The sequence below is a fragment of the Synchiropus splendidus genome, chromosome 14, assembly GCF_027744825.2.
Source record: "Synchiropus splendidus isolate RoL2022-P1 chromosome 14, RoL_Sspl_1.0, whole genome shotgun sequence".
NCBI classification, from domain to species: Eukaryota; Metazoa; Chordata; class Actinopteri; order Syngnathiformes; family Callionymidae; genus Synchiropus; species Synchiropus splendidus.
The window spans coordinates 9,241,370-9,256,646 of NC_071347.1; the positions used below are offsets into that span (position 1 = coordinate 9,241,370).

Below are 15,277 nucleotides of genomic sequence, written 5' to 3' on the forward strand. Positions count from 1 at the left end.
AACCTCAACCCAAACACTCTGACCGAACCGCTACTGTACTCTCTGCTGTGTGTGTTAAAATGAGATTAAAGCAAAATCCGCTCATCCTTTTCTTCCACATTTTCCTTCCGTTAACTGTTTTCTGAGGTCTGTTACAGAACCAACACACATTTGTGAATCTTAAATTGAAATGTGATTGTTAAAAATTATACAAATAAAATGTATATCTGTACACAACTCGTGTGTTCATTGTCGAGCTTAACCACTCACGCAGCTGACCATCCTAACGTTTATAGTTGTGTGGAAGTTGCCCAACCGCTCGGCTGCTTTGATACACAGTCGTGCGCGTCTCTTCACGATGACGCCGAGGTCTTGGTCGTCACATACTCCTTTATGACCTTTAAAGTGAAAGTGCTCGTTTGGAAAATTGTGCAACACAGGGACCAAGCATTGGTGAGTTAGTGAAGGTTATTTTCAAGGTCAATCGTGGCGTCACTTGTCTCAAGATCTGTTGACTCCTTAACAAAATAACTCCGAAACGGAACGTATGTCAATAATCAATTTTATGGCAGACTGGGAATGAGTTCGCTTAGATACCAGAACCGACGAGCCCTTCTTCGTCCGCCCCGGGTGATCGTGTTGTAGGCCCTGGGACGCTACTGCCATCTTCTGTCCAATTGAGCTCACTGCAGCGGGTCATTTTAGATATTTTACACCTCATTCTCCTTCATGCATTCTTTTAATCATCCACATTAGCCAACTATTTAACAGCAGATTAAAAGAAAATCTGTATTAAAATATGAAAAACTCACTCGAACTTTAAAAAACGAAAGAAAGAATAAACTAGTAAATAATAAACGTCTGTTACGTATTAGTATTTATTGTATGAAATAATATATTGTAACGCCATTTGAGATCTGCAGATAAAATAATATAACTGGTAAAAAGAAATAAATAAATTTGCAAGATGGATCTTACATTGGAGAAAAGTCACCCAGACCTCGACGACAGAGTCAGTGTTTAGTTCATGACCCCGTCTTTTGAATGATCAGCTAATCTCTGTCTCTGTTTCCTCGAGGCTCAGCGTTTCCTGAGCAGCCTTAAGCTTCAGACGTTGTCAAAGTGCTCAGCTGATGTCAGAGGCTTACGGAGGTTTATCACACACGATGATGATCGAGCCACCTCACACTCCTCCACAGGTGCTGCTGCTGTCGTCTTCTTTTTCAGTCAGTCACGACAGTCCTTTTTTCTGACAACAGGCGACGACAGGAAGATGAACACGCTGGAGGACGTCCCGTTTCAGACCCCTCTGGGCTCACTGACAGAGCAGGTTCAGCTGGTGTCGCCTCCTGACATCAACATTCCAGACTGCCACAGGATACTGCAGGAAACTGAGGTAACCCGTCACCAGGACACGAATATGAGGCGTGTCCTTTGATCCACACAACCAAAGTCTATGTTTGTGATTATTCGGAGTAAAAACGTATTGCTTTGTAGTACACGTTCAACCTGGAGAAACTGGTTTTAACCGCCCAGCCGCTGCTCTCCATGGCTCCCTCCTGCCCTCCTTACTGGTTCATGTTCGGCAGCCCTCAGGGGCCCAGCAGGGTGATGCCCAGGCCCCGGCCCCGCAGCCACAGTCTGAACTCCACAGACGGCCACCGGCTCCGCCACCGCAGCGCCAGGTTACTCACCTCCGAGTCTGAAGATGAGGACGGGTACCATGAAGACAGCGAAGGCTCCTCCACTGAGGACACACCCACGAAGATCAGGCCCCGCAGCGCCGCACCCAGAGACCCGCTCTGCAGGGTCAAACACATGCACGTCGGCTGCTGTCTGCCTGACACCCTGAAGACACCCAGAGGCCACAGAGGGGGCTCGGCCGCTCCGCAAGACAGGAAGACCCTGGAGCTGCAGAGGTCTCAGCTGAGCAGCAAGAAGAGACAGCGGTCCCTGGGATCAGCAGGCAGACTTCACATCCAGAACTCCCCACCTGCTGCCTCCGCCAGACTCCATCAACAAAGACCTTCATCAGCAGGGCCCGCCGTCAGGAACCACAGGGAGAAGGTTCTTCACTGAGCCGTCACAATCTCACCCCACTCTTCTGCTCCACTGACCGCATCTGTGTGCCACACCCAGGTTCTCTGGACAGGAGGTTCACGGGGGTCTCACCTGGACTCCGCCACTGAGCTGCTGTCGGCTCTGTGTCAGGAGGAGAGGGACCTTTTAGAAGCCGTCACTGAGAGAGGCTACGCTTTACGCACAGCCATTGTGGCGCTGCAGAGGACCGGCTACAGAAGTCCAGAGAAGGTGGGGAGAAGAACAGTGATGACTCATACGTTGGCTGACATGGTTTGTATTGTGCAGACTTGACTCTTGCTGGTCCTTCAACCGTTGTGGGGGAAATTATTTCTGCTGTCAAGAAACCTGGATGGAGTCTCTCTCCTTGTTTCCCTCACCAGATCCTGAAATACCTGGCTGCCACGGAGCGACTGTGTGAGTTGGGCTACGAGAAGAGCCAAGTGGAAGAAGCTCTGGAGATGTTCCAGAACTGCGAGAGCAAGGTGAGGTTGATCTGATCGCTAAATAGTTGAAGACACCTTGTGTGAATGTGTTTTCTACCTTTTCCAGGCGGGAGAGTTCCTGCGCCTCCTGACCCAGTTCAACGAGATGGGCTTCCAGCAAAGTGCCATCAAGGAAGTGCTGCTCATTCACGAAAATCATCGAGAGAAGGCTCTTGAAGAGCTGATGACACGCATGAGCTGAAACCACGTGCTTTCACTTGGATTAAAACAGGAAAAAAAAAACAGAAATTTCTCGGAGTGAGATTCATTTCTATTCATTTACGACAGACAGAAGCAGTCGAAGCCAATGATACAGATTGATGGGGTATAAACCTTCTCTCACAGGAACCATTCCTCTGTGCACCAACTCCAGATGCAGTGTCATACAGTGTGCTGTCATCACTGAAACATCCATGACGAAACAAACACTGAATGAGGTTGTGTTGAAAATTGAAGCTGAGAAAAACTTCGGGAGGGAAAAAATAAACATGTACACTGAAGCCTTCGGTCATCGTCCCACCTTTGAAGCTGCGCGCACAGACTCAACTTGAACCCAGTCAATCTGGTGTCGAATATTAAAATGTTATTCTCGTAGCCAACAAACTTGGGACCAGTTGGAGGCAGAGAGTGTGGAGGACAGCAAGGGTTGATTCCAAGCTCGTGATCCTTGTTCCTTTCTGAGTTTGAACTCTCCTCTGCAGTGAAACAACACAGGTTTCTTGGTCCATTCTGTGCAGCAGTGAGTGGCTGGGTGTCCGGCGAGAGGGTCTATTAGGCAGGGAAGGCTCCAGGCCTCAAGTCCCAGTAGAAGGAATAAGTGAATGAAGGTTTTTATTTCATGTTTGTCACAAATGAGTCAAAAAAAGAGTAGATTTCCAGAAGTAGATTTCATGTCTTCGGCGAGTGGAGACTGGAGCAGAGTTTGTTTAAGTAGCACAGAACCTATAGTGTCTTTGCTGAATAAAAAAGTGCTTATCAGACAAATTGTAGGCAATCCATCAAAAATAGCTGCACATTCAGATCATCCATGTTCACGCAGAATGCAACGTCATAATAGCGACTGAAGAGCAGCCTGGTTGACTGTATTTGTCTACACCAGACCTGGGCAAAGGGCGGCCCGATGCCTGTATTTTCGTGGCCCTCTTTGACGTCATACTAAAACTAGAACTCATATGTTATTTTCTGCTATTTTTTGTTCTCTCTCTTTTGGTCACCACCGCCACTTGAGCACTAAACATAGCATGTTCTTGTTTGAAGACTGTCATTTTCTTGCTTTCATTGGCCATTCTTGTGTTTTTCTTGTTCCTCAAAATACATTGAAGGAATATTGAAAATACATTTTAATAAATAGCATTTTTGTCTTGAACATCCATAGTTATGTTGATTTATATTCATTTTAATGCATATAAATTTAAATATTTCAACAGGTTTCATGGTATATTTACGCTTTTAATATACTTACTTACATTTAATATTTTTAGTTTCATTTTGTCCTTGTTACTTCAGTATAGAAATTGGATGTTTTTCATCATATCCCCCCCACCCCCAGAGTAAAATTGTCCACAGCCGAACAACCAGGGGATTATGGTCCTAATCTCTTTGGCATGTCAGCAGATAGGTACAATACAGAAAGGACTTTCATATTTTGTGTAATCACAGATAAAAAAAATGTAGTTTGTGGGATCAAGTCAAGAGGCACCACACCAATGCTGATTTTACATTTTTTTATTCGATTTTTATTCACCGGCAGATGAAACATGTTGCAGTCATCCTACTTGGTGACTCAATCCTTAAGAAAAAAAAAAAAAGAAAAACAAGAAAAAATGAAAGCGATTGAGAGTGTAATATCAGCATCAGAGCAGGAAGAGAACCAGAGAAGATGAAGCTATACAGAACAGGACTGAAACCAGAGCAAATTTTTACATTGTTTTTTTACATTAAACTCTTGAAGGTGAGCAGCGCCACAAAACCTCACTGGTGACTCACAGTGGAGTTCAGAATCCCTGTGCTCACGCTTGATTTAGAAGCCTTCGAGAGATCTCTCTGTGGGGGAAACAAACACTGGTGTCAGGGTCGGAGGTCAAGGAAGTGTCGGCACAACGTGAACAAAGCATCTGTGTTATTTGCAGCAAATGTGTCACATCGATCTGGAGGTCTGAAAACATGCTGGTGGCTCGACTCTTTGGGAACGCAGGTTCAAGTTTTACGCTAGCTCAATGAACCTCGAAACGGATGTAAAACTGCATTTACCGCAAATTCCAAATAGGAGCTAGTGGTGAAGGTGTGATCTTGAGTATCCTGAGACCTGAGTGCTCCACTTGGCGTGTTTCTGTGGAGGTGGGAGATGTTCTCCTTGTTCCTGTCCAGTGCTCGTGGAGTCCTGGCGTGTCCCGGGGTGCGCAGACTCTAAACAGGTGTAAACCAGAAATGGCATCGGCTTCAGGTGCGGCGGACATGAGAAAGATCTCACAATAATGATATCCATTAGGGACGCACCAAATTTAAAAATCGTGGCCAAAGTCCAAGACAATTTTAAATGGTAGGTCGAGGCCAAAAACTACTAGATATCCAATGTTGCTAAGAGTTTAGGTATTAAAGAAAAAAAAATTGTCAAGAAAGTATTAACGTACATGTTAGTCAAGAAAAGCGAATGTTTAGATGATAGAATTTGACTCTTATATTTCAGACTATGCTTTTCAAAAAAAACAACAACATGTAAACAGAAGGCTCTAGTTCAGTTCCATTCTCCCACACCTCAAAAGAACTGAAAACTATATGAAGCCATGGGGTCTTATTTCATTTTAACTGCATTTGCAATTTGGGTGAATATAGAACAGGATACCACTGGAAGTACAAAGTTGAAATGATACATTTGAAATATCTGCAGGGGGAAGTGACTCATTTCTCTACATTTATATTGTTAAATAAACTTAGATAATGTAAATCAATTTCTTCTGGTTCTGACAAATGCAAACTTTAATGTGATAAATCGACAAAAAAAAAGATATGTAATAAAGGGCATATCGCCTAGCACTAGTTAGTGACTAGAAGTCCATTTCAAATAACCAGTAGAACCAGGAACATTCAGCAAAAGATAGATTACATTTTGTATATCATTTAAAAAGGGACTAATCCTTTAAAAAAATGATACTGGACCCCTATTGAACACATCAGCACGTTTCTGTCAGCACTGAACCACCTCTCCATGTGGTTTGTTTAGAGATGGAAATACACCTTTGGTGGACCGGAGGACAGTGACGTCACCAGAGCGATGGAGGAGAGCCGATCTCCAAAATCAATAAAGAGCGATTTTGAGTTTGCTATTGGTGTAATGACTGAGACTCGGCTCAGCAGTGTCTGCCACTTCCGCTTCAGCCTGAGATGACCAACGCTTGGGAGCATCAGACATAACATGTCTTGTTCTCGAGTGTCTTGTTCATGCAACAAAGCATCTTCATGATGATGGACTTGCTGCATCAGAGAGGACTTCAACATTTGAAACATATGCATTGAGTCAGGAAAGTAAACAATATCAGTCTTCACGTTACAGTCTCTTCAGAGCAAAAGCGTGTGAAGGCACCTTGCTGGCGGAGAGTGGGGGCTTCAGGCTGGAGGTCTGGCATATGGTCCCACCAAGGAAGCTGTTGGGTGTGGAGAGTGTCGAGGTTCCGTTGAGCTGCACGTGAAGGAGGGGGGGGAAAAAAAGCAGTCAGACGCCTCTAGATGCAGCAAGTTAAAGCAAAGTTCGCCCCTACCTTTCTAACTTTGACGGGCGTGGGCGTGGTTGCTAGCCGCCGCTTGCTTGGCGTCTTCACTGTCCCATACAACATTTCTTCCTGGATCATTTTGGTTTTCTTCATTTGCTGGAGCAGACAAACACTGTTCTCCACAAATGTTTCACAACAAATCTACCGACGCGTAACACAAGTCATCACCAACCCTGTCCATTTTCTCCTTCTCTTTCTCGGCGTGATGTTGCTCCCACTGCTGCTGCACATATTCCAGAAACTTCTGTCCATTCACGTAGAACTCCCGGCCGTGCTCCTGCTCCCAAACATCAATTTGGGCCTTCAGGTTTTTCTCCAGCTACAAATACAAAACAGTCGAGTCAGCACTGCACCTGTTACACATTCAAATAGTGACACAGTGAAGTCCATCTACTGCTATCGCTAGAAAGGCAGCTACCTCTATGAAACCTGATCATTTGCGCATGTCCCCTGACATTTTTAGCCATGTTTGGCCCCTCACCTTGGGCAAACTTTTAGCCAGGTCGTTCCTCTGCTTCTCTTCTTTCAACAGGTTTCCTCCTCTGTTGTTGAACCTTGAGGGGTCACTGGCTTTTCTCTAGAACACATCAAAAAGCAAAGAATGTTCGATGTCTGTCGATGCGTTTGTGGATCCCAGCCTCAGCCTCGTGCTCACATCCAGCTCCAGGTACACAGTCCAGTTGTTCTGCCACTTTGACACCCCGACAAAGAGCTCCTTGTGGTCCTCGAAATACGTCTTCAGAGTTCGCACCTCATGCTCGTGCAGCTCAAGGAGAGTCTCAGTGAAGTCGTCTGAAAAGGAACACGGTTAACCAAACCAAATCATCATGACCACTGCGAGTGTGCGTCACTTGGCGCATCGTACCGCTGAGGTAATGGGAGAAGGCCTGCTGCTGGTCTTTGCTGTAGAAGCACTTCTCCCACAGCACAGCAATTTCTGCTCTGATGGACTCGATGACACTTTTCATGCTCTGCATTTTCAGCAGCTCCAGATGCTGCAGCTCCTCCTGTAGCTGAAGACAACACATAGCTGCTCGGAAATACTGTTTAACCACAGTGTAGCTAAAGTAAACAACAAAGAACAGGTACAGAGTCATCTCATAAAACCCTATTGATATTAGGCACAGGACTTATGATTATCCATTCAACAAAGAATACAATTTTGTTTCCTATATTGTTAAACAGTCTGGTCACATGGCCGTTCTTTCCTTCTGGTTGTAATTCACCATGTTTTAGGATCATATCCTTTCACACAAGGGTCTGAACTGATCTTCAAAAAGTCTGCTGTGGGTCCAAACAAGCAGCACCAGACTGACAAAGAACCCACTAGTCTTCATCTGACTGGTGAGCCTGTGTGCCACCGCACTCAGTGACCTCTTTGTGGAATAGGTCATTCCCATACATGTTTATTCAACTGCAGTGGCATAAATGAGAGCCACACATGATGGTCAAAGGTAATAAAACCAAGTGGAAACATGAAAACAGGCGGCTAACACATAATGGATCACAAAGGTAGACATGATGGTGGTGGTTTTCGGCATGTTTTTAACGGAAAATTGGCTGAAGCCTGTTGCTCACAGGAACTTAAATGAAAGAACGGACCATGTGAAGACGGCTGCAGATGAGAGATTCACTCATGACTAAAAAGTCGCCTATTCAGTAACTGTCAACACTTTCCCTTCCTCCTTGGTTATTGCTTCCTGAATGACTGTGTTTTCAGCTCACAAGGCATGGAACATCCCACCTCATAGCACTATCAACTCTCCTGAGAGCTATGGTGGATGGCAAAATCCACACCAGATATCAGGCTGACACCACCACAAAATATGTTGTCCTCTTACTGCTTCAATGTTCTTCCTCTTCGAGTTGACCATGTGCTCAGACACCATGTCGCGCTCCGCTTGGGGAACCTTAAGTCTCTCCCAAAGCTCCTGGACTTTGGTGCGAAGTGCTGAACAATGGCGCTCCTTCTCAGCTTTGCGATCTTTTAACTGTCAAACAGGAAATCAAAATTAATCACGAGACAAACGTAAGTATTAAAAAAAAAAAAAAAAAAGACAGACCTGATTGAGGAGAGCTTTGAGGGCATCAATGTTGTCAGTGGACAGACAGAATGCCTCTTCATCTTCACACATCACATCCACTTCAAAGCTAGTCTCCGGTTCCTGCTCCAGCTCATCCATACAGGAAACAATCTCCCTTTTCACACACACAAACTCCTCATGACGGCGCTCCTAAAAACAATACATGGTCAATGGAGTTCGCCTGAACCAAACTTGTTTCTCACTCTATGCAATTTTTCTTTGTGTGAAAATAATCCTGTGTTCAACTCTTGATATAATGAATAAGCAAATTAAAAATTAACCATCAAATACTGAAGTTGAGAATATGATTCATGAAATATCATCAACAATAACACGACACCTTCTCTTTGTTGAGATCAGCCAAGTAGTTCCGAAACTCCTCCAGTTGCTTCAGAGATGGAGTCACGTCCTGGTCGATGCAGAAGGGTTTGGTGCACATAATGTCGCTCAGCTTACGGTCCTGGGCAATAAGGCTCTTCAGCTCTTCAAGCCTCTGCTTCTTGTGGCCTTTCATCACCTCAAGACGGGTGCGGCTGTTCTTTTCCATTTGCAACACAGTGCAACCATCTTCTTCCTTTGGGTGAAGACAGAAGTTGAAATTGAAATTTTGTAGTTCAACAAAAGGAAGGTCGACAGCAGTTTGTGACGTTCACCTCAAACGGAGGAAGCTGGAGTTCCTGGCACAATTGACTGAGCTCACGGACACAAGACTCAATGTCGAGTTGCAATCGCTTCTTGAGACCTTCCTCTTCCGCAATCATGAGATCCAGAAGACCCTGTGAAATTGGTGAGGCCAGACATCCATGAAGACAACAGCTCATAGCATAAAGCTAAAATTCAGGCTCATTGTTCATATACTTGAGGCTCACTTTGATATGTTTGTGAACATCATTGGTTCTCTGGAGACGCTGTTCCTCTAGAATTCCGATCTCTTCCCAAATGTCCTGCAGCCTGGCCAGTGCCCTGTGGAGGTAGGCAACAGACTCCGCAGCATGGACTTCACTGAAGAGTTCAAACACGGAGGGAGAAATGGGTATCTTCAGACGTAAGCCAAGCACAAGTCCAACAAAATGCTGCTGAATAAGACTTCGCACTGTATTCTATTTTTCCTAAACAACACATTTTCAATTCAAAACACGTGCTGGTATGGAATTGTTCATACTATTGTCAGTGGAACTTGAACGAGCCAACGCCTTGGTGGTTAAAGAAATCCACACCGAGAACATAGCTACAGATAAATAATCTTACTGTTATTGCACATACTATTTACCAACAAACAACGCTTCAAAAACATACAGAAACGCTTCATAAAAAGCATATTTTTTAGGAATCGTCGAGCAGCGATATTAGCTTTGCTGCTAACACCGACTCTAGGAAATGCTAATAATACTTTCGGTAAACCAACCTGACTCTCATAATGTCTCTTCAGACGACAGAAAACTTGCAAAGTGTCTTCTCACTTATGTTAAAATGATTTAAAAAAAAAAAAAAAACATTAAAACAACGCAAAATAAACGCCTGGAGTGCAGCCGCAGAACGCGGTGAGCCAAACGTTTGTCTACCGAGCGGCGTTTAAATTCAACGCATCACGACGCCCGGTGCTCTGATTGGCTGGAAGCGTTGACGGAAACGGAAATAAAAAGGCGGAGCTACGCTGCGTTCAAAACTGTCAACAAAAGAGAGATTTTAAAAAATCATCGACATTTTTTCTCTAACCTTGATATTTTCATCGTTCATAAGATGTTTCTCAACAATGTGATCTAACACGTAATTAGCAGAGCGACAGTGTTATCATCGTGTAAAAGTATTTTGAGTCACAGAATTAAAATAATAATAATAATAAATGATTTGAAAAGTATATATATTAAATGAAAAAAATGTGTGTAAGACGTAACTTCAGAAATCCAAGAAGATTTTAATGCTGTACAACAGCACGGATGAGAGACAAATGTAGCACGAGGACAGTGGAAAGTGTATTTTAGTATAGTATGAACATTGATCTTAGTCGGGAGACAAGGTGAGGTGGTTTTCTAAACAGTCCTCACCGCGCTCTGTAAACTCCATATACAGTCAAGGTAGTTGTACAGGTGCAGACAAGCTAGTCTTGATTTTCAGAAGGCTGATAATAGTTCATCACATACCATGTGTTATAAAGTCAGGATTCCAACTTGTTCATGTATCTCTCTCTCTCTCTCTCTCTCTCGATATATATATATATATATATATATATATATATATATATATATATATATATATATATATATATATATATATATATATATATATATGCCTATTGTGGACAGTCTAAGGCACACCTGTGTACTAATCATGATGTCAATACTTGAGAGGAATATTAATATTCTGTATCTTGAATAAATTTGAGATCTTTAAGTCCATCTTATGAAAAATGGAAGCAAAAACAAAAGCGTTTATATTTGTGTTGAGTATATATATATATATATATATATATATATATATATATATATATATATATATATATATATATATATATATATATATATGTCACTTCAACATGTTATGGTCAATTATTATTATAGTTACCATTTCAGAAATGGTGTCTACCTGTAACTGAGTGCAGCACTACATCTCATGTCAACACACAAATGGGCTGAAGTTTGAACATGCTGGTTTAGTCCATGCTGCATGAACATTTTCGAGCCGAAACATTAATAGCCTGAAGTTAAATGCTGTTTCATCCTTTGAAACAGTAAAAGATAATGTGACGCATCTGCTCTTTCGAAAGCTGACTTGATCCGCAGAAATGGTGCCTAAAAAAGACCACCGTTCTGTCTCAGACGGCATCTGAATAAACTGTCAAACCAGCCTGTTTTTTTTTTCTTTTTTTTTTTTTTTTACTCCAGCTTGGATCCACTCCTCCAAATCTGCGGGCCTTTGTCTCTGTTTCCAAATATTGACTCTGTCTCCATCTACTGGAGGGGACCGCTGGAGTGGCCACTTCCCAGGCTAGACTGAGATCACTGGCGGGAGGAGACGTCCAAAACATCTTGGCTCTTATTGTGATTTGATTTCGGCCGATCTTTCCGGCGATGCTTGACAAATCCCAGAAATGAGTGCTCGGGGAAGCCCCCTCTCCTCAAGACTTCCTGGCATCGCCGAATCTCCTGCTTCCCTCAGACGCTGACAGCCGCGGCGGCCGAGCGGAGTCCTGCTGCCCCGCGGAATCATCCGGCCACACACGGATGGAACATGGCTGCTATGAGGACTTTAACCGTGGCCGGACTCCTTTTGGCTTTTTGTGCGCTGGGACTGATCGCAGTGGCCATCGGTACTGACAACTGGTACCAGACGGACGCGAGGAGGCATCGAAAACGCTGCAAGAATTTCTCGAACAAAAGGAACGACCCCGGTTACATTTACAACTCCAACCCCAACCTTCCCCTCCGAATGCTGCCGAAGGAGAAGAACGCGGAGAGGAAGAGCTCGCTGCTGCGAGCTAAGCGGCACTTCCTGCCTCCTGCTGCGGCCATGGAGTCGCTCTGCAATCGCCACTTCAACTCCACCATCACCGGTCTGTGGAGGAAGTGCCACCGGGAGGGATACGACCAGGAGACGGAGGATCTCATCTTTAAAGGTGTCGCATCGAATCGTCTCTTTTATTTATCTGCGCGTGTGTGCGTGTGCGCGCGCGTTGATGGGAGCGCGGATTTGCGCTATCCGTGGTGCTGATGTTGCGCACAGACCGCGAAGGCCCGAGGAGAGTGATGGCAACGCAATGTAGTAACACAAGTCCTGCGTTCAGTGGTGTGGGTGGGTTGATAGTGTGGTTTTAGAAGCGATGGAGTCCACTTCACCTCCTCCCTCTGACAAGCTCTTGGTGTTGTTTACATCCCCAGGATTGGTTCCTCGCTGCACGCCAATAAAATACTACTACTCATCCTCGGCGCTGCCCAGGAACCTGCCCATCAATCTGACCAAAACAATAAGGCAGGATGAGTGGCATGCCCTACGTGAGTTCCACCCCCCCCACACACACGCACACACTCCCTCCCGCCATTCTCATCGCGGCGGGAAGTTGACTCCACACGCTCGTGCTTTGCAGATCTCCAGAGAATGACCGTCAGTTTCATCGGCATGGCGATCTCCATCATCCTCTTCGGCTGGGTCATCGGCCTGCTGGGCTGCTGTAAGGAGCATGATCTGATGCAGTACGTCGCAGGGCTTCTCTTCCTAATGGGAGGTAAGAGGTTTACATAAAGTGCAGCAGCCTTGCTAGCCACACGGGGGCAATAAAGCTTTATCCCCCTCGCCCCCTCTCATGTGCTGGCGCACCATGGAGACGATCCTGTTTGACCCGAGTGTTTCCTCTCCGTCAGGTACTTGCTGCATCATCTCTCTTTGCACATGTGTGGCTGGAATCAACTTTGAACTTTCCCGCTACCCCCGCTACATGTTCGGAATACCAGAGGACATCAGTCACGGATACGGCTGGTCCATGTTTTGTGCCTGGGCTGGACTGGGCCTTACTTTGCTGGCGGGGTTCCTGTGCACCCTGGCGCCGTCTCTGTACCCGCCACACACCCCTGTGGCTCACAAGCCCAGGCAGGAGAATGGCTGCGTGTGACTAGAGATGACTAAAGATCTGATCTGAGGACCGGCTGAGCAGCAGGGACTGAGCAGAGAAAGCACAAAACACTGACTCATGTGAAGATGACCACCGGGTCACACGAGACTGAGGAGGCTCCTCTGGTGCTTTTGTTTCTGCCCTCCTCATCAACAAAGCGTTCAGTGTTATTGTTTGCTCCTTCCGAGGAGAAAAAAAAAATCTTCCTGTACTATTAAAAAAAAAAAGATAAACAGGCAGAATATGAGCAGCACAAAAGGAAAAACTGTACTGGATGTGTTAGCGTCTCAAAGGGCAGCCGTGTACCATTATGTATTCATCCGAAAACAACGTTAAAGTTCATGTACTTTTTGACCTGTATGTATGCAGATGCATTTGTGTTGATTCAAGGGAAAATATGAGCATTAACAAAAGTCTTTCGAGGAAAATGTTTCGTGGTTCTTTGGCTCGTACCACCTCAAAATATTTTTGAAAAATAAAACAGCCATGCAAACATTTCTTTGTGTGTAACACAATGGAAAATTGTTGCCTTATTCTCTCTCTGTTGAAAGTTCCTACTGTCCGTGCGTCTCCCTGGGACTCCTGGTGCGAGGTGTTTTGGGTTGCACTGTAAACTAGACCAACTGTGACACCCCGATATAAATGTTTACAGATTCAACAAACATCTTCCTTTTTATTTGTCACACATGTCCCCTGCATGTGGCGTATTTTAATAGATTTTCTGGAGATGTGACAGCATGAACACATGAAGGTCGGAGCAGCTGAAGAGGCTGATGGTGTCACCATGTGGCAGACGAACTGAGGGAGGAAGATTCTCCATATATATAGATATAGTTATATCTATATCTATATATAGATATAGATATAGATATAGTTCTATCTATATATGTGGAGAATGTCATATGTATCTATTTCTGTCTCTCTCTCTCTCTCTCTCTCTCTCTCTCTCTCGCTCTCTCTCTCTCTCCATATATATATAATAATATCTCACTTTTTAAAAGTGCGGGCCACATTATGAACTGGAAATGTGAGGCACGGCTCGATTAAAAAAAAGGTTTCTACAAAAGATAGAAGGAATGGAAAGATGGGAGAAAGGGAAAACTAATTCATAAAAATGCAGAATTGTGTGCGTAAGCTTTGTGCATCTGCAATAAAAGGGGATTGTTGAGCTCTTCATTATTTTTGTTTTGACACTAAGCAGTCAACATGTACTGAAAAGGGTAATATTTAGGTCAGAAATACAAATTCATTTCAATAGAACAGTGGACTAAAATACACAAATCACGCAACATATGCAACACATGTGTAAAGTAAACATAATTCTAATAAAAAGAAAGTAGGTTTTCCTTCATTCCTTTCTGTTGCTTGTTCCATAATGGCCTCACAGTGGGCAGCTCCCTTCTCAACGCCTTGAGGCGAGAAGTGGGGGTCACCTAGATTAGGCAATTTAAGGTTGAATTTACTGGCGTCAATTGGATCGATTAAAATGTTGTTTTGTATCATGGCTGTTAATAGACAAAATACATATTTATTTCTGATTTGATCTGATTTCTCAACTATGTAGATGACTAACTCTTTGCCTTGCGATTCAATCTCAGACGGGCTGAGGGGAACAAACTTCCCTCTCAAGGGGGCTCAAATTAGACATGACCTCAACATGAAGTCACAGCTATATATACACATCAGTAAACCAACCCATTAGCATTGTAAGATGTGCTTATAACGTATTTATATATGATGTCATAAAAGGGGTTGAAGTCAAGAAGGTATGTTTCGTGACTGTTTTTACATTCACAACCATAGAAACCAGGGCCATTAATATGTGGACACGCACCTGCTGATTCCCTTCAGACTCAACTCAAATGCTTGAGAAACAATATCCAGTTTCCATTTATTAGATTTTCTTAAATCAACCTGTAGGTTTGCTGATGACAACAACTGTGTTATAAAAACAATAGCTGCATCAGATATCGCCATCTGTCTCTATAGTACTGCGTAGGTATTTGGTTTCAGGGCTCTGAGAGAGGGGTCAACTCTGGTCCACATTCCTGACCTTTCTTTGTGCTTTTCAAATAAGAAGTTGATGAGAACTAACCACTAGGTTTCTTTCAGTAAAGATGACTTGTTCTTGAAAAGGTGTTTCATCAGACAAAAACTGGACTAGAGTTTATATTCTGAGGCAAAGCTGGCAAAAATAAACTCAGAATGAATTCAGAATTCAGAAATATTTGCACACTCACATTTGAGTCTAAAGTACATTTTGGTTGAACATATGAGATT

The 15,277-nt window shown here is 43.9% G+C and overlaps 3 protein-coding genes across 9 annotated transcripts; 2 read left to right on the top strand and 1 right to left on the bottom strand.

Moving 5' to 3' along the window:
• The first annotated feature begins 334 nt into the window (after positions 1–334).
• On the top strand, positions 335–3,822 carry LOC128771293 (ubiquitin-associated protein 1-like). 6 transcript variants are annotated; one of them, XM_053886642.1, is made up of 7 exons: positions 344–432; positions 1,058–1,178; positions 1,239–1,375; positions 1,477–2,046; positions 2,119–2,331; positions 2,442–2,543; positions 2,611–3,822. In XM_053886642.1, exons 1-7 carry the CDS (start codon positions 373–375, stop codon positions 2,743–2,745), a joined length of 1,338 nt encoding a protein of 445 aa, XP_053742617.1. In that variant the 5' UTR covers positions 344–372; the 3' UTR covers positions 2,746–3,822. The 6 variants fall into 6 exon arrangements, 5 of the variants coding, with proteins under 5 accessions (XP_053742619.1, XP_053742617.1, XP_053742615.1 ...); XM_053886643.1 differs by having other exon boundaries at positions 385–432; positions 1,064–1,178; XM_053886644.1 differs by lacking the exon at positions 1,058–1,178 and having other exon boundaries at positions 335–432.
• A 455-nt stretch (positions 3,823–4,277) lies between these two features.
• Positions 4,278–9,951, bottom strand: LOC128771292 (protein regulator of cytokinesis 1-like). Of its 2 annotated transcripts, none has more exons than XM_053886639.1 (14): positions 9,800–9,951; positions 9,264–9,396; positions 9,048–9,170; positions 8,735–8,968; positions 8,374–8,544; positions 8,152–8,301; positions 7,176–7,323; positions 6,966–7,102; positions 6,792–6,887; positions 6,483–6,629; positions 6,299–6,406; positions 6,124–6,219; positions 4,849–4,949; positions 4,278–4,586 (listed from the first exon to the last, which is right to left on the bottom strand). In XM_053886639.1, the coding sequence occupies exons 1-14, from the start codon at positions 9,808–9,810 to the stop codon at positions 4,553–4,555; spliced, it is 1,689 nt and encodes a 562-aa protein (XP_053742614.1). In that variant the 5' UTR covers positions 9,811–9,951; the 3' UTR covers positions 4,278–4,552. The 2 variants fall into 2 exon arrangements, with proteins under 2 accessions (XP_053742614.1, XP_053742613.1); XM_053886638.1 differs by having other exon boundaries at positions 4,794–4,949.
• Positions 9,952–11,332: 1,381 nt separating this feature from the next.
• Positions 11,333–14,132, top strand: tmem276a (transmembrane protein 276a). Its single transcript, XM_053885742.1, has 4 exons — positions 11,333–12,007; positions 12,270–12,383; positions 12,476–12,613; positions 12,750–14,132. The coding sequence occupies exons 1-4, from the start codon at positions 11,623–11,625 to the stop codon at positions 12,995–12,997; spliced, it is 885 nt and encodes a 294-aa protein (XP_053741717.1). The 5' UTR covers positions 11,333–11,622; the 3' UTR covers positions 12,998–14,132.
• The last annotated feature ends 1,145 nt before the right edge of the window (positions 14,133–15,277 follow it).